This window comes from Panthera tigris, chromosome D4 (genome assembly GCF_018350195.1).
Source record: "Panthera tigris isolate Pti1 chromosome D4, P.tigris_Pti1_mat1.1, whole genome shotgun sequence".
Lineage (NCBI taxonomy): Eukaryota > Metazoa > Chordata > Mammalia > Carnivora > Felidae > Panthera > Panthera tigris.
This window is the reverse complement of record NC_056672.1, coordinates 88,223,664-88,239,509: the sequence shown is the minus strand read 5'-3', so window position 1 is coordinate 88,239,509 and position 15,846 is coordinate 88,223,664. Positions and strand designations below refer to the sequence as shown.

The 15,846-nt window shown below is 59.5% G+C and overlaps 2 protein-coding genes across 11 annotated transcripts in view; one reads left to right on the top strand and one right to left on the bottom strand.

Moving 5' to 3' along the window:
• Positions 1–2,809: 2,809 nt before the first annotated feature.
• ABL1 (ABL proto-oncogene 1, non-receptor tyrosine kinase) overlaps positions 2,810–15,846 on the bottom strand; it is a 149,362-nt gene continuing 136,325 nt past the window's right edge. For 7 of the 10 annotated variants that reach the window (XM_042965330.1, XM_042965334.1, XM_042965335.1 and 4 more), the window contains 3 exons: positions 15,451–15,540; positions 14,936–15,100; positions 8,901–12,564 (listed from right to left, as the gene is read on the bottom strand). In XM_042965330.1, the coding sequence (XP_042821264.1) occupies positions 10,847–12,564; positions 14,936–15,100; positions 15,451–15,540 (1,973 nt within the window). In that variant the 3' untranslated portion in view covers positions 8,901–10,846. Of the gene's footprint in view, positions 4,085–4,958; positions 5,361–8,900; positions 12,565–14,438; positions 14,817–14,935; positions 15,101–15,450; positions 15,541–15,846 lie in introns of those variants that run through there. The other 3 variants (XR_006210838.1, XM_042965337.1, XM_042965338.1) reach the window with 3 other exon arrangements.
• On the top strand, positions 3,145–3,627 carry LOC102949091 (pyroglutamylated RFamide peptide). The gene has a single exon (XM_007078834.3). It carries the CDS (start codon positions 3,145–3,147, stop codon positions 3,538–3,540), a length of 396 nt encoding a protein of 131 aa, XP_007078896.3. The 3' UTR covers positions 3,541–3,627.

Here is a 15,846-nt window from a genome sequence, read left to right as displayed (position 1 = left end):
CGCCGCGGGGACGTGCGGGTGACAACGTGGGACGCTCCCCGCACCGATCTGTGAGCCCACCTGGGGAGGAACCGCCCGGGAACCAGCGCCCGGGGAGTGACGGACGCCGTGTCCCCCACTGTGGGTGCCGGCGGTGCAGAGAGCCACTGCCATGACCTTGCCGACCCTCCCCAGCCCTTGCCGAGCCCCACACTGGGCTAAGGGCCTCACCTCCGAGCCCCGTCACCATGGCCACTCTCCGCTGAGGCTCAGAAAGCGAGGCCCTGCCAGCCACCCAGCGGACAGCCAGCGCATTTTGAAAACCTTTGCCGGTGGGTCCGTCCTTCCCCGAATGGGAGTCGGGCACTGAGCTGGGTGCCGGGGTTGTGGGAAACACCGAGCTTCCTTTTTTTTTTTCCCTTAAGCGGGCTCCACACCCAGCATGGGACCCCACGGGACCGAGATCGAGAGTCAGACGCTGAACCGGGCGGCCCCACTCAGCTTCCCTTCTCAGGAACAAATGGACTGTGGTACAGGGGACACGGGCCAGGGGGCTCCGAACCCCTTCCGCATTCCCCCTCGTAGGAAGCAGCCCTCCCTCGTGAGGCCCACGGCCACGCCACCCAACACAGCTGCCCGCCTGACCGCCCACGGGAGCGGCTGTGCGGGTCGGGCGTGGGTGGGCGAGGGGTGGACACCGCCTCCCCCCGACCCTGCTTCTCCGAAGAGTGAGGCAGACGCGACGAACGCAGGACCGTGAAGGGTAAGGGTGGGTGTGCCACTCACACCTCTCCCGAGGGACTCGAGGGTCTGTGCCCGCGATGGCTGGCTAACGATGCTGGCTGCCCCGCTGGAGACAAGGCCTGGGCAAAGGGCAGCCCCCTCGGCTCCCGTCATCAGACCACATCCTGTTTGTGTCGGGTCTTTTATCGAGGCCGGCAGCAGTGCCCCCTCCTTGGCCACCAGCGTCCCCAATGGAATCCCAGGGTCAGGAATGTGCGGCAATCAGACCACAGGGCGGCAAATCTACCCGGGGGCCTATATAAAGCGGGAGAAGCCCGGAGCCGCACCTCCCAGACAGGAGCCCGGAGGCGCCCTGCCCAGCAGCCCTCCTGGGGAGCAGGCCCGCAGCACGGTGAGTACAGCCACGCCATCCCTAAAGGGAACCCTGCTCGCTGGACCCCTCCTCCAGGTCAGGGAGGTGGTGACCAAACACCTCCTCTCGCGGCCCTGAGATTGGCCACGGCTGCCCTCCGGGGCTCAGCCTCCGTCTCCCCCGGGTGCTTTTCCTGCCTCGTCCTCAACGTCGGGGACTGAAGTCCCGACTCGTGCTGGGGCCCATTTTCGGTGGCGGATGTCCCAACTTCCACCACCCCTGTTCTCGAAGGGGTCCACGACCCGCCCCCGACGAGGGGAGAGAAGCCACTTCCTTCTAGGCATCGATGCACCCTTTCTCGAGACCCAGAGGCCATCTCCCGGCAGAGTCGTCCCCCAGATGGGATCCTGCCCGGCCCACAGGGCTGCCGGCTGCCTTGTGGAAAGCCCCCCACTCCGCCCAGGCCCTGATGGAGAGGCTTTCCCGAAGCAGGCGAGGCTTGACTTCAGCTCCGGGGGAGGAGGTGATAGAAGTTAGAGGGCTGGATTTGGGTAGAGAGGAGGCTGCTTTTATGACTTTTTCAAAGCTTTCTGGCTGAGTTCCCTTTGAAATGTCTTCAAGGGAGCCATTTCTGGAAAGAGCTCTGGGGAGCCCGTGCCTCTTCTCCAGAACCAGCTCTTTTTTCCAGCCTCAGCTCTCCTCAGAGCACCAGCCAGCTCCGACTCGCCATGGTCATTACCAGAAAGGCTTCCTTTAGGAGGGAATGAGCAATTGCTGCCAAAGCAGGGGCATTTTGGGAAGCTCTATTTCTGTTCCAAATCCCCCCGTGGACTGCCATCCACGGGGTAGAGTAGTGGCTCTGAGTCACTTAGACCTGGGCTTGAATCCCGGCTCTGTCACTTATAAAGCCGTGACGTCTCGGGCACGTCACCTGCTTGAGCACGGCCCCCTCTGTCAAAGGGAGTGAGACCCTCCCGCGGGAGGGACGTGAGGGCGGCACCGGATGGACAGGGCCACAAAGCACTGCCCACACACCCGGTGGGCCAAGCTGTCCGGCCATTAGAATCATGAATCTCAGGGCCTCCCCTTTCTAGTTGTGGTCCAGTCTCTCAGCCTTCTGGACAGTCTTCTCGGCTGAAAACATGCTTACTGTGAGGACAGTCTGCCGAGGTCACACGGACGGGGCTCACAGGTTTTAGCTCAGGGCCTGGCACGTGGGTGGTGCTCTGTAGGGATCACTGACAGCCCGGCCACGTCCACATGCTTCTCCCCAGGTGGGCGTGTTAGGCCAGGAACATCAAATCCATTCCAGCTTCCGGGAGCAATTCGTCTCCGTGGTAAAGAGACATTAGGTGTCCCAGCTACGCGGCTTAGCCACACCCGTTTAGCATCGAGTTGAAGACTAAGACAGATCGATGCTATTCATTCCCTACCTTGTGGCTCTGAGATGATATGGCCCAAGAGTCAATAATTATTTGGGGCTCCTGGATGGCTCAGTCGGTTGAGCTTCCGACTTCGGCTCAGGTCATGATCTCGCAGTCTGTGAGTTCGAGCCCCGCGTCGGGCTAAGCGCTGACAGCTCAGAGCCTGGAGCCTGCTTCGGATTCTGTGTCCCCCTTTCTCTCTCTGCCCCTTCCCCGCTCATACTCTGTCTCTCAAAAATGAACAAACGTTAAAAAAAATTTTTTTTTTTTAAATTATAATAAAAGGAGACCGAGCCCAAGTTTGTGCAGCACTCGGGGGCTATGGGCACCCCCCCCCTCCGCCCGGCTGTGTGCCATCCCAGCAGTGGGGGGTTATCCGAATGCTAAGCTGCCAAGGCCGTCAGATCCAGGGGACCACGGGAGAGGAGACTCAGCCTAATTGGTACAATCAGCTCCTGAGCCTGCTAAGAAAATAAAGGCCTGCTCCCCCAGCATAGTGACACTTCCTCAAGCTGCCTGCAAGTTGGGCTCAGCTGATCCCCCAGCCTTTGATGGCTGCCCGGGCCCTGGGAAGCACTTGACAGGTTGTCATGCAAGGCCCACGCGTGCAGCCTGTAACTTGTTCCTCTCTTTCCTCCCGGGCAGATGATAAGCCCTTACTGCCTGCTTCTCCTGCCGCTGGGCGCCTGCTTTCCTCTGCTGGGCACAGAAGAGGCCGCCGCGGGTGGCGTCAGAGGTGAAATGGGCTGGGCCCACCTGCCCGGGGGACACCGAGTCTCCCTCCCACGGGGCTCCCCCCGGCGGCCGAGAGCTCCGCACCCACTGGGCCCGCTTGTCACGGCCAAGGAGCTGCAGACGTCCGGCAGGCAGCGTGCTGGCTTCAGGGTCCGGTTTGGGAGGCAGGATGACGGCAGCGAGGCGACCGGCTTCCTCCTGGCGGATGGCGACAAGGCTAGCGGCCCGTTGGGGACCCTGGCCGAGGAGCTCAGCGGTTACAGCAGGAAGAAAGGCGGCTTCAGCTTCCGCTTTGGCCGGCGGTGAAGGGGCCAGGGCATCCTGGAAGGGGCTTCTCCGTGGACCCTCCCCGCTGCTGCTTCCAACCCCCCTGCCCTGTCTTCTCCTCGAGCCCGAAAGACCAGAATACTAAGAAGGCGTGAGGAATATTCTAATGAGTTCTTAGCAGTAGGATGGCTTAGGTGGGTGCTTCCTTTTGATTTCCAACTTTGCTGAGGCCAAAACCTGGACGGGGTCCAAAAAAGGAAGCAAGCCGCATCCCAGCAAGCACCGCCCTGATGTAGCTCACAGACCGCCGTCTGTTCCAGCCCCCTTCCCGGGTGGTCCGGGTCTCAGCAGTCCCCTGGCCGAGCTGGCGGCCCGGAGGCTGGGCGGTGTCAGCTGCGCGGTGGACGCGGCTGGGCCATGAATATGAATAAGCAAAGCTGGCTAAGCCGAAGGCAGGTGGGCTGATGCTGATGCTGACAGCAGGGTAGTCAAAGTTTTGACAGTCTCCACAGGGACGTCCGGAGCTGACATCCATCCATAGTGGAGCCCTGACCGCGTGTTCCATCGGGTGTAGCGTGCGGTTCTGGAAGTTAAAAAACAGAAACAGAAACAATCTTGCTCTCCGTCCCATTAACACACGATCCCCTCTGGCAAGAAAACCCTGCTTGTGGTGTCGAGATGTCGTTCGGACCCGGCTGCCCCTTCCCTTCTGATACCCGTGCTCGGCGGTATACCTGTCTGGTGGGTGATGAACAGGGCAAGAATACATTTTTGCTCTGGCAAGGCTGCCCCTCGAGGGTTCGGGATATGAATGTGCCGTGTGTGTCTTTTGAAATAAAACTTGTAACTGCAAAACCGTAATGGGAAGCTAGCTCACCCGATTCTTGCCTACAGGTCCTCTGTGCCCCCAGGAATCTGGGTTTTTCCTGAGCTGCAAGTGCCTTAACTCTGGGGAGATGGAAATCGTGTTGCCGGCACCCGCACCTGTCCCAGCATCCCCTTAATTGGCAGCTGGTAATACCAGTGGTCAAAGGCGGAGGGAAACGCGGCACGAGGTGTATTTTCCTGCTGCACTCGACTGCTCCTTCCGAGGCTTTCTCAAAGCAAAGAGCATTCTGAGAACAACTTCTCTACCCCAGGGGAAGCCAGAGCTCAGCCTGGAGTGGCTGCAGGCCCGGGGCAAGGCAGAGCAGCTCTTTCAAACGCTGCTCTGCTGTGTCCTGCAATCCCATCCCCTGTCAGATACGGCCGCGTGATCCTGCTCCCTCCCAGGCTGGCTTCGACCGCCGAGATGAGAGCCTGGATTGATGTTACTATGGCAACATCTCCCCTCCTCCTTTCGAGCTGCAGCTTGGCCCTGTTCACAATTGAATAATTTTCCATTGAGCTGTCACAATTAATTGGTGGATTTTTATTAGCCTTTTAGAACCACACTGGGTTGGGCCCAGCTTGGCACCTCGGAGCATTTCACAGTGTTTTCCATTCTATTAGTGACTTAGATTCCCCAGCAGCAGCTCTCAATCCTCGGCAGCCAGAAAGCCACTTCATTAGGGGGTGACAGATCTGAGCCACAAAAGAGCCAAGCTGACTGGGGCGCGGAAATTGGGTGGCAGGGTGGGACAGGAACACAGGGATCCAAACATCACCTTGGGTTAAAGTGAGCTGCCTTCCCCTGGAGCTCCTCGCGGCTTCTCCCCTCCGCGCGCCCCGCCGGGACAGGCGCCAGATAGCGACACGGAGTCTGGGAGGCACATCGTACTCCCTTTGGCTTCTACCGCTGTCCAGGGAAGGGACGATCCGGGATGCGTCCTGCTAATGTGACAGACTGGTGGGGATGGAACACATCCCGGGGTCTTCGTCTGTTGGTAAAGAGAGGCAAACACTCAGCCCTCAAGCCACAGAGGGTAAACCTCGAGAAAATGAGTCCCAGCGTGTCCAACAAGGACAGTTCCGGAGCTGAGAATAGACATCGCAGGGTGGCCACGTGAAGGAAGTGAAATCCCAGCCCAGGCTCTCGCCCCAGTCTTGGCTCATTTCCACTTCGTTGGGGCGGGGGCGAGCAGTAAGCTGGATCCCTCCTCCCTTCACTCACTGACACATGCAGGGAAGCCAGAGGACATGCTTGTGAAAAGACCAGGTGAGACAGGACAGATCGAAGGCCGAGGGCAGAGGACCACCCTGCAGCCAGGTGCCCTGGTGACCCTCACTTGGCCAATTTCTACTCTTAGAATGAAAGGAGCCACCTCCATGGTCACTAACTGCAGGAACCTGGAGGTCACCGAGGCTGAGCTACTCTGGCATGCGTTTACCACGCAGTTTGGGAATATACTGGCTGGTTTCTAATTGAGTAGGATGAGATTAACCTCAGAGAAATCGGAGATAAAGAGGGGGAAGGGGAGGGCCTTCAGAGGGGTGGATATCCTGTCATCACTTTCACCCTTCAACAACCATCAGCAACAAAGGTATTCTTTCAGTTGCTTGTACATTCGAGCGCAATAACCCCGAACATCTAAACGATCAAACCGTTAAGGGCATTGCTCTGTTCAGTCCACTCCCGTGCTGTATCTGGCGACACCACCTCTTCAGTTCCCCGCCCCTCGCTCTACCCCGAGGCTTGGTCGAGGTTTGGGGGCCTTTCACGCCACCCCCCGCGCCCTCCTTGGCGGGGACGATCACTCTCCAGATTAGTGACGGTGAGGTTCTTTGGAAAACATGGACTTTGCAGGCAGAGATTAAGCTCCCTATCTGGGTTTGCTCTAGCTGGTGTGATGGGATGGTCTCCTCCAGCCCAGGCACCTGTCTGCAGCCTTTCCGGGTGTTGATGCAAGACGCACACACGAGAGCCTTCATCTTGGGCGTCTAGCTAAACACTGGATGGGGAGTATTTTTGTATTTTCCCCTATGTTTCAAACACTAATAAAAACGTTTTAAGAAAAAAGGAGGCTCATGGGGCAGGCAGCGGGCCATCCAGCAGCTGCTGAAGTAAATAAGGAGCCACCTTGTCCTAACTTTGCCCCAGGACCAGAGACGCTGCAGGACAGAGTCCCTTGAAGACCCCAAGTCAGGAAAGGTGCTTTTACCCTCCGAGCGGGGAGCTGGGGCCCTGCCCACGATGTTGGGTCGCCATCAGGGAGGTGGGTAGGCATGACAGGGACACCGTGGCCGGTCAGTCTTGTCCCACCTGACGCCTTCCGCGCCAAGGCAACATTTACAAATTGATTCCCCAGGACACTCCATTTGGCAATGCCTCCCGCAAAACATCCCGACACCTGAGAAGCTGGGTTGGCTGCAATCCTGGACTTTCTTTTCTTCCACGACGGAGGGAGGAGCCCGACTGGAGCCCAGACCTCTTCTGCTGGCCACGCTGGGGCCACCTACCACCATCGACGAGTTAGTCCAGCACAATATGGCAGCACATGCTGTGTGACCCGGGGCAAGCTGCCCCACGTCTCTGAGTCTCAACTTCCTCACACATCAAATGCCGAACGGCGACAGAACCTCCCTCGTTAGAAAAAAAAAGTGAGAGGCTGTCACGTGGTAACGCGCGGCGCATCTGTAGTGGCTGAGAACGCCCACGTGTGGGCTGTGATTTTAAGAAAACTCCCACTGGGGTATGACACACATGGAGAACGGGCTCCCACTCTGCGCACAGTTCCATTTTCACCAAGTGACAGACCCACTGGCCGGCACGACCCAGACTGAGAAACACGGTGTCACCTGCCCCCCAAGAGCTCCCCTGCACCCCAGCCAGGCGCGGCCCTCCATCCTGACTTCTAACACGACACCACAGGCTAGCCGTGTTGCCGTAAATAAACGGAAGTTTCTGGCATCGCTATTGCGTTGTCTGGCTGCTTCTGTTCAACGTTACGTTCGCATGACTCGTGTCCACGCGGGGTTGCGGCCAAGAGTGTTCGTCTCCGCTGCTCCGTAACATCCCACTATGTGAACACATCGCAACGTTCTGCTCCTCTGTGCTGACGGCATCTGGGCGGTTTTCAGTCTGAGGGTTTTTTTCCTGCGATCCTCACTCTGACGTTTGGGCTTGGATTTTGTGAAAACAGCATCAACGGCAGCTGCTGGCCCTTCTGGCAGGCTTGACCCTCGGGCGCTCCTTGGTTCCGGACCTGGAGGGCAGGCCTCGAAATTACCCGAAAACCGTGTGTGCACGTACGTGGGTTTTCGGGGGCTCGATCCAGGTGCGCGAAGTCCTCAAGGGGCTCTGTGACCTGACAAAGGGCAGGAACCACTAGAACAGCCTGGAACGGCTAGACCCAAGTAAGTTTCTGAAGCTCGGGCGACACACGGAATGTTCTTGAGAGAAGACCTGTACTTCCCCCTGGCACAGCCACTGCGGTGACAGGCACGGGACACCAGGCGAGAGCCGTGCCCGGCTGCAGCCTCACTGCTGGGCGTCAAGAAAACGGGACAATGTGCTCTAAGAGGGCTCCGTGAAGACTCTGGGCCGGGCCCACGTCTGGCACGGAGGAAGCAGCCGTCGGTTGTGGCCGTCACTCCAAGTCACTGTGCGTCTTCTTTCCGACGCCAGAGCTGTCCCTCGAGGAAGGCCCCCTGACTTGGGAGAGCTGGGGCCTGGACACGGCGTGGCCCGGGCCTCCGTGAAACAAGGGAGGGGCTCCTGCAGCCCCCGGGTGCGGGCACACCCCGCGGTCCCACCAGCCCTCACCGCAGGCCGGCGGCCTCACCTCTGGCCCGAGACAGGCAGCACGGCGGCCTCAGAGGGTCCACTCAACCGTGGTCCTGCACACGCTCTGGTGAGCAGGACCCGTGTCCCCTGACAAGGCTGCTGGCTTAATAAGTATCATTATCAGACAGCACCACTCACTTCCCCGACTGCCATTTTCCAAGCTGTCAGCTGGCGTTAAATGCAGGCCAAGACGAGGAAACGGCCGCACGTGCCCCCTCGGTCCCCTCGGTCCCCTCGGTGGGGGGCTGGGAGAGGCCACGGCGCTGCAGGTGGCATTTCCAGGCCCCCTGCCCCTCCTCGTGCACACAGAGAAAGGAGACACGGGGTGGGTGGGTCACAGCGCGCGAGGGGCGCTTCGGGGGCCGGTGGGGAGCCGAGGCGGGGTCACAGGCAGAGGAAAAAGGCGCACCTGTGGAGGGACTAACGCTTCCAGGCCAGTGGAGCCCAGGACGTACTTCCTCCCGATTCAATGACGCTGTGACGGCCTGACAGCTGGAACAGCCCTTGGACTCCTCTTCCTCCCGATTTGGAAGCAGGGCCCACGCCCAGGGCTGCGGGCAGATCCGTGTCAAGGGTGCAAGAAGGGCCGGAGGCCAGGGCAGGGAGGGAAACCGCATTTGGCAGGCTGAGGAAGATGCCCGGATGCAGGATTCCCACTGCACTCCTGTAAAACCCACCCCGGAGCCTCCAGCCCCTTGAGGGCAACGAGGAACCCCCCTCCCTCCCGTCTGCACACCACAGCCCGGAGGGACAGGGAAAATGACAGACCAGACCCATCTGCCCGAGTTCTAACGTTGTAAACATTTATTTAAAAAATACTACGGAGAGATGTGGATTCAAAAAACAGAGTCATATACAGAAACAAAATGTACTGGACCAGAAAAAAAAAAAAAAAAAAAAAAAAGACACCATAAGCATTTGAGAAGGGAAAATAGTGGAAAACTATTTACATGTCATTTATAAAAGAGCAAGTCTATAAAAGAGTGTAATACCGAGATATAAATGCAAAATATAGTGGCACGTCATGTGAACAAAAAAAAAAAAATCAGTACCTTATAGAAAGAGGCGGTCGAGGGGACCTGGGTGGGGTCGGTTTTGCTTTGTCTGCAAGGCCGCTGGTGGTGTTCTAGCACCTCCCTCAGTCTGTGTGACACAGAAGTCTGGGGGGGGGAGGGGGCAAAGAGGTGATGAGCTGTGAGGACAGCACAAATCGATGCAGAGGGAACCATCTCTGCCAGAGAAATAAAGAACAAGTTCGGGTGATGAGGCCGGTGTGAGGGCACGGGGGTACGGGGGTGGAAGGTGGTCGCGCCTGGGCCCGGCAGGGGGCCCAGGCAGGTGCCTGCCCCCCTCCTTCAGCAGCTGCTCTAGGTCAAGGTCAAGGCGGCCTGGGCCCCTGGCTGGAGAGCCTGGTCCTGGGCAGCCTGGGGAGAGGAGACCGAGGCCTGCTCTTGGAGACACTTTCTGGGCTTCATCTGTTTGTGGTTTTCTCCATCCCTGAAAACCCCAGCAGAAACAGTGGGTTGCGTGTTGGTTGCTCGTGGCGATTCAACAGGACATTGGCCTCTTAGCGCACAGCCAGCAACGGTTGGGGCTTTGGTGCCACAGTCCTCCTCCTCCCGTGCGCCGGCGGCCGGTCCTTCTGTGCCGGAGGCGACTGGGCTGAGCTCAGAGCCGTGAAATGCTCCGGAAAACTAAAGGTTGGCTTGTCACACAGGAAAGAGCTCTGCATGAATCCACTTGGTCTCAGAGGAGTACGAGGGAGGAGAAGATCGGTCAGAAATCAAGACCAAGTGCCTTTTCTGGGCACCTGGAAGCCTGAAAAGAAGGTAGGCTGGGCCCAGCCCCGGGCCATCTGGGTACCAGCTGTTCCCCCAGCCAGCCACCCTGCCTGCCTCCCCTGACCCTGCACGCCGGACTGTGACCCTCCTACCCTTCAGACTCCAGCTTTCCATCCAGGCCGAGCAGTGCCACAAGACAGCAAGGACCCAAGGGCCGGCTGGTTTTAGCACCCCGTTTCACCCCCCCAAATCAAGAGCTGTCCTTCACACGGAGCGATGTGAGGGCACCAGCCCCCAGCAGCTACGGAGGGCAGAGTGACCAGCTGGCAAGCGCTTCCCAGGATGTAGTTCTGGAGACGGGTCTTCTGCGCCGGCTCCCTCCATGGGGTAGGTGGGGAGGACAGTTCCTCGGGCCTCGGTGACAAGGCTCCTGTTCGGGGCGCTCGTTTCCTGCGGGAAGCGGAGGAGAAGGCATACCCAGAGGAGGGCCTCCAGAAAGACCAGCGGAAAGGAAATATGCTCATCTGCTTTCACCCCTGGCCGGAAGAGCTCAGTTCTGGAGCACTACGTGGGGAGGCGGCCGGCGGGCCGACCGGAGTCCACAGAGCAGGAACTCCACAGATAGAACTCGGGACAGAGGCGACTCAGGGAGCCCGGGCTGGGGGAGGGGGAAGTGCGGGACAGTTGGCACAAAACACAGGTAGTCGGGCTGTGTTCCACAGTGGCCCTTGGCTCCGTGTGGCGCAGCGCTCCCGGGCCAAGGTCCCAACTCACTGGTCTGGTGTCGGCCACTGTCGCAGGCATGGGGAAGCCTTCACGCGCTGCAGGCGGCTCCGGCCGGCCTCACGCCCGGCTTCTGCTACCTCTGTACGATGTCACTGATCTCCTTCACGGAGCTGAGGAGTTTGCTGAAGTCCTGAGTGGCCGCCGGGCCACTCCCTGCTGTCGCCGGGCAGATCTGAAGCTCCCGGAGATTATTCTCCAGTTTGTTGATGGCCTCGCGGAAGGCGAATTTGTTCCTCATCTGCTGGATGGAATCCACATAGCTCACGCAGAACGTGTACAGGTTTTTGCCGGCTTCCAGCACGGCGCTATGGCTGGCCATCTGCTCGGAGTTCTTGGAGATGGCCAGGCACAGGGCCTCGGTGCCGTCCAGGACCACGCTCTTGGTGATGGTGCCGCTGGCGATCCGCTCCGGAGGCTGGCGGGTTTTCCGAAGAGACACGCGGGTCGATATGAGAGGGATGAAGGCAGTAGACGCGGGCTGGTCCCCGGCCAGGGCGGAGGCTGCTGATGGCAACGTGGAGGGGGCGGGCGCCGCGCCGGCTGGGGCCCCCGCTGGCTTGCTGGACGACTGCGGCTTTGGCACGGATGGGAGCGCGGGCTTTTTGACGCCCTCTCCCAGCGGACTGGGCTTGATGGCGTCACTGTTCACAGCATCCACGACCACAGCCGCGGCTTTCGTTTTCCCGCCAGTGCTGGCCTCCCCGGCTGCTTCCTGGGTCGGGTTCTGAGCGGGCTTCCCGGCTTTCCCCACGGAGGCCGGCGGCGGGGGCGGTGGGGCAGGTTTGAGCTTGGACAGTTTCCCCTTGTCTCTCCCTGGGGACTCGGAGGAAGGCTTGTGCCTCCTCGCTCTGGGCTCCTCGGCGGGGGCCTTGCCGGTCCCTCCGGACGCACCTGGCCCTGCTCTGCTGGCGGGGGGCACCGGCTCAGCTGTGACAGGTGTCCCCAAGGCACCGGACTTGGCGGTCTCGTCCTTGTGGGGAAGGCCAGAGGAAGGAGCGCCCGTGACCTGCCTGCGGAGGAGTTTTGGAGTCAGACTTGGGGGGCTGGAGCCTGGGCTGGACTCCCCCGCGTCTCGAAAGACCTCATCGGCTGCTTCCTCGGTCTTTTTCACCAGCCTGGGTGGGGGAGTCACCGTGCCTCTGGCCGCCTGGTCGGACCTGTTCTCACTCGCCCGCTTCCGAGGCAGAGCCGGCTTCTCGCTTTTGTGCCCTCCAAACGTGGACGAGTCGAACTGCCTGCCCGTGGACTGCAGGTCCCGAGGCAGTGTGACGGACCTCCACTCGGTGTCCCTGGCTCCGTGGGGCACGCAGGAGGCCGAGCAGGACCGCAGGAAGCGCTTGCTGGAGCTGCCGCCACTCTCCTCCTCGCTGGCTGCTAGGCGGCTGCTGGTCAGCGTACTGGACTTTTTCCACAGGTGGGGAGACCGGAAGCCTGCACCCCCGGACTCCCGGAAGGCTCCGTTGGGGACGCCAGCCCCGCTGCTGGGCTTTGGGGACTTGGCTGGCTCGGCTGCGTCCGAGGGTGGGAGAGCCGGTGCCCCGTTGCTGGTTTCTCGGCCCTCTTCCTCGCCGGCCCCCTTGCGCTCGGGCTGGCCGTCCATCTCCCGGAAGGAGCTGCTGCGTTTCGGGGGCGTTGGGGCCGTTTTCTTCTTCTTCTTGATCAAGGCACTGAACAAGTTGGTCTTTTTGTCTTTGGGAAGCAGGCGCTCATCCTCATTCAGGCCGCCATCCTGGGGACCTCGTTCTTTTCGAGGGAGCAGGGGAGACACGGGGGGCTCGTGGTCCAGAGGATCTGAAACACAGTGGGAAGAGTTTAACAGCTTCAGACTAGAGGCTCCTTTGTGAGGGGGAATCTGGGGCTGGCCACCGGCTCCCCAGAGGACCAGCCGCGGGTTCTGGGCCCGGACAGGCCTGCGCGTGAGCACCAGCTCTGCCACCCTCCCCCCTGCCCCCCGCCCCCCAGCCGCGAGGCCTAGGCAAGGGACGCCTCTCCACGCATCCTCAGCGTTCTCATCTACGAAATGGAGAAACAAAACCCACCCGTAGACGGGGCGCCTGCGTGGCTCAGTCGGTTAAGCGTCCGCCTCTTGACCTGGGCTCAGGTCACGGTCTCATGGTTTGTGAGATCGAGCCCCGTGTCGGGCTTCGTGCGGACGGCACGAAGCCTGCTCGGGATATTCTCTCTCTCTTTCTTTCTCTCTCTCTCTCCCCCTCCTCCCTCTCTGACTGCTCCCCATGCTCACACTCTCTCAAAATAAATAAGTGAACACTAAAAGCAAGAAGAAAGACCCACCCGCAGCGTGGCTGTGTGAATACAATGCAACGTAAGGAGGGTCTGTCCCAGCTTCTGGCACGTAGTGGCTCACTGTTGCCCCTGTCGCTACTGGTGTTATTAGGAAGAGCACGGGTCTCTCTCCTTGCGGACGGCAGCACAGAAAGCCACGGCACTTGTCACCCCTGCACCGGGGCTTCCTTTACAGCACAGAGCCCCCTCCGTGCCACTGTCTGGGGCGTGAAACCCACGACAAGGCCGAGCAAAGGGTCAGGCCCCGCGCCCCACGGACCTGCCAATCATGGTTCCTCGGAGGTGGGGCCCGAAGGGAAGGGGACGCTCACCGCAGCGACAATGGGCTATTATGCTTGGCAAACAAGGACTGACCTTTACAGATGTTTAAATGGGCATTCTTTACACACGAATAATAGCTCCTAAGAAATCTTTCTGGTGTTGCCAAGCTCGGGGCCAGTGAATGACAGAAGTCGCCCTCAGGGGGCGGCTGTGAGGAGAGCGGTTTTCTGTCAGCACCCGAGCAGCACAGGGGGCGTCCTTAACCGCAGCAGAGGTACAAGGGGGCGCCCCTCAGGACACCGGGTGGCACGCAGGACACCCGGCTCGGGGAAAGCTGAGGACCTCCCCAAACCTCGATCCAGCAGAAGAAGGCAGAGAAAGTGAGATTCTAACGACCCGTGCGCAGCCCCATCGCAGGACCCAAGAGCCGGCACTCTCGGCTCACCAGGAGACGACACGCGAATCCCGACGGCCGAAAATGAACAGGGCTGTGTATCACCGGGCTTCTCATAAGCCTGAAGTTTCCACGGTGGCCTCTCCCCATTCCCACCACCGAATTGCCAAAATCATGACACCCGACAGAAGGACAAAGGTCCAAGGTTCTGGATGGTCTCTATGCCACGGCCTCCAGGGTGGGTGAGCAGGGCGACCCGGGGGGTGTGGAGGGAAAACATCATAATTTGGATTTCTTTTCTTATATAAACCTTCTAAGTGTACGTTTTTGGTATATTTTAAGTTACACATATTTGCACAGTCATACACATCTACACCCAGGCTTCCCATCTTTTTTTGTTTGTTTTTTTAACTGACATGGGCACACAACATAAAAAAAAAAAAGGGGGAAACCTGGGACTACAGATCCTGCTATGGCTAAACATCCCATAATTCGGGCTTTGCCGTGCCCCTTCCCACTCGCTCGGTCTGTGGTCCATCAGAGCATCCCCTAGGAGCCTCTACGAACCCAGATTTCTGGGGTTTGGGGGGGGGGGGACGGGGGGGCAAGCGCTCCACAAGCATGTCCTAACTCAAAGGAGAGCACGGCGCACGGGGGCCACCAGGTCCCCATCTGCGAGCAGCATTCCTGCGAGCATCCTGAGACCCCCGCACCACCCCCACCTCGCTGGCTCGTCTAGGGAACGGTGGCCGACAGGATTTTGCGTCAGAGACCAGGCGCGGACGCCGGCTCTGTGCCACGGGCGTCTCTCGGCTCCGTCCGTCCCAGGGAGCTGTTCGTACCAGCGTTTTTGCCACAAGCTGCTCTCTACCTGGTTCAGTGTTTACTGTTGCTGTATCTGCCCTGCAAGAGCAACCACAAATGCCGTGAATAATCCACGAGAAGGCGGGTTTGTCTTCCCCATCGGTTTCATCAGCACCTGTGCCTACCTGACTGAGCTAACTACCGAAGCCAATGGTTCCTGATGATTCCCAGGAGGAGGGTGGGCCGCCGTGGGGAACCTTCTTCTTTTCAAGCTGGACCACTGACAAGGAATTAGAGTTAGCCCGCCCGCCGTGCAGGCGCACTCACTGCTTCCCATCCGCCTACGCTGGCCCTGACGGCGTGGACCCCTCTGGGCCTGGTGGGGGTGGGGGGACGTACCGGTCTCTCCTGGGCCCTTGGAGTGGGGCGTCTCGGGCACGTCAGTGGGGTCTTTGTGCTCCGCGGCTCTCCTGGACGTTCTCGTCTTGGTGGGCAGCTCTGGGGCCTGCAGCAAAGTACTCGCAACCCCTCGCACACCTTTTTTCCCCAGTTCCTTTTCCACTTCTAAGAACCACCGAAAACAAAAACAAAAATCAGCGGCCGTTAGTAATGGCGTCAGTCTGGCGTTCTCTCTGTTTCTCAGGCAAGAGTGGTCATCCACGCGCAGGTACAGAAAAAGAGACGCAGATGCTGAGAAAACCGCACTCGGTACTTTCCGGAAAGGTGCGTGGCCACAAGACAGAGATCTCCACGCTCCACGCCTCTGCCCGGCCTTCTGGTCTCAGATAACTTGCTGGCCTGGGGCTCTTCTAGCCGGAAGTGAAGAGCTCCACCGGGCTGGAGCCCCGCCCGGCCGTCCCTTCCATCCCAACCTCTCGCCCCACTGCAGGCACCCCCAGGAATGGGCACTTTACCATCTGATATGCTGGACTCTTGGAACATGGTCTCAAAGGCTTGGTGGATTTCAGCAAAGGAGGGCCGGTCGGAGGGATTCCACTGCCAACCTGGACAGACGAGACCCAGGCAGACCACGCATGAGGCCCTGCTAACAAGTGTGGGGCTAGTAATTCTCCAGGAAGATCTGGTGATGAAAGAAGCACCCCACATCTTGCTAACCATCTTGTGCTGGGACAAGTGACAAATGTCACCGTGTCCTGCCACAGACATTAAGAATGCGAAAAGACCTTAGATACTGGCAGGAATATGGACTGTAGAGCCCCAGCAAGAAGTGCATTTATAAATCTTTTCCCCGGCCCCACTCAATCAAGTGCAGAGAATCACGGAGTCACGTGGCTTCCATTTGACCCTCA

Bases quoted from the DNA above. Each gene is read 5' to 3' on its own strand.
- LOC102949091 (XM_007078834.3), top strand. From the start codon at position 3,145: ATGATAAGCCCTTACTGCCTGCTTCTCCTGCCGCTGGGCGCCTGCTTT.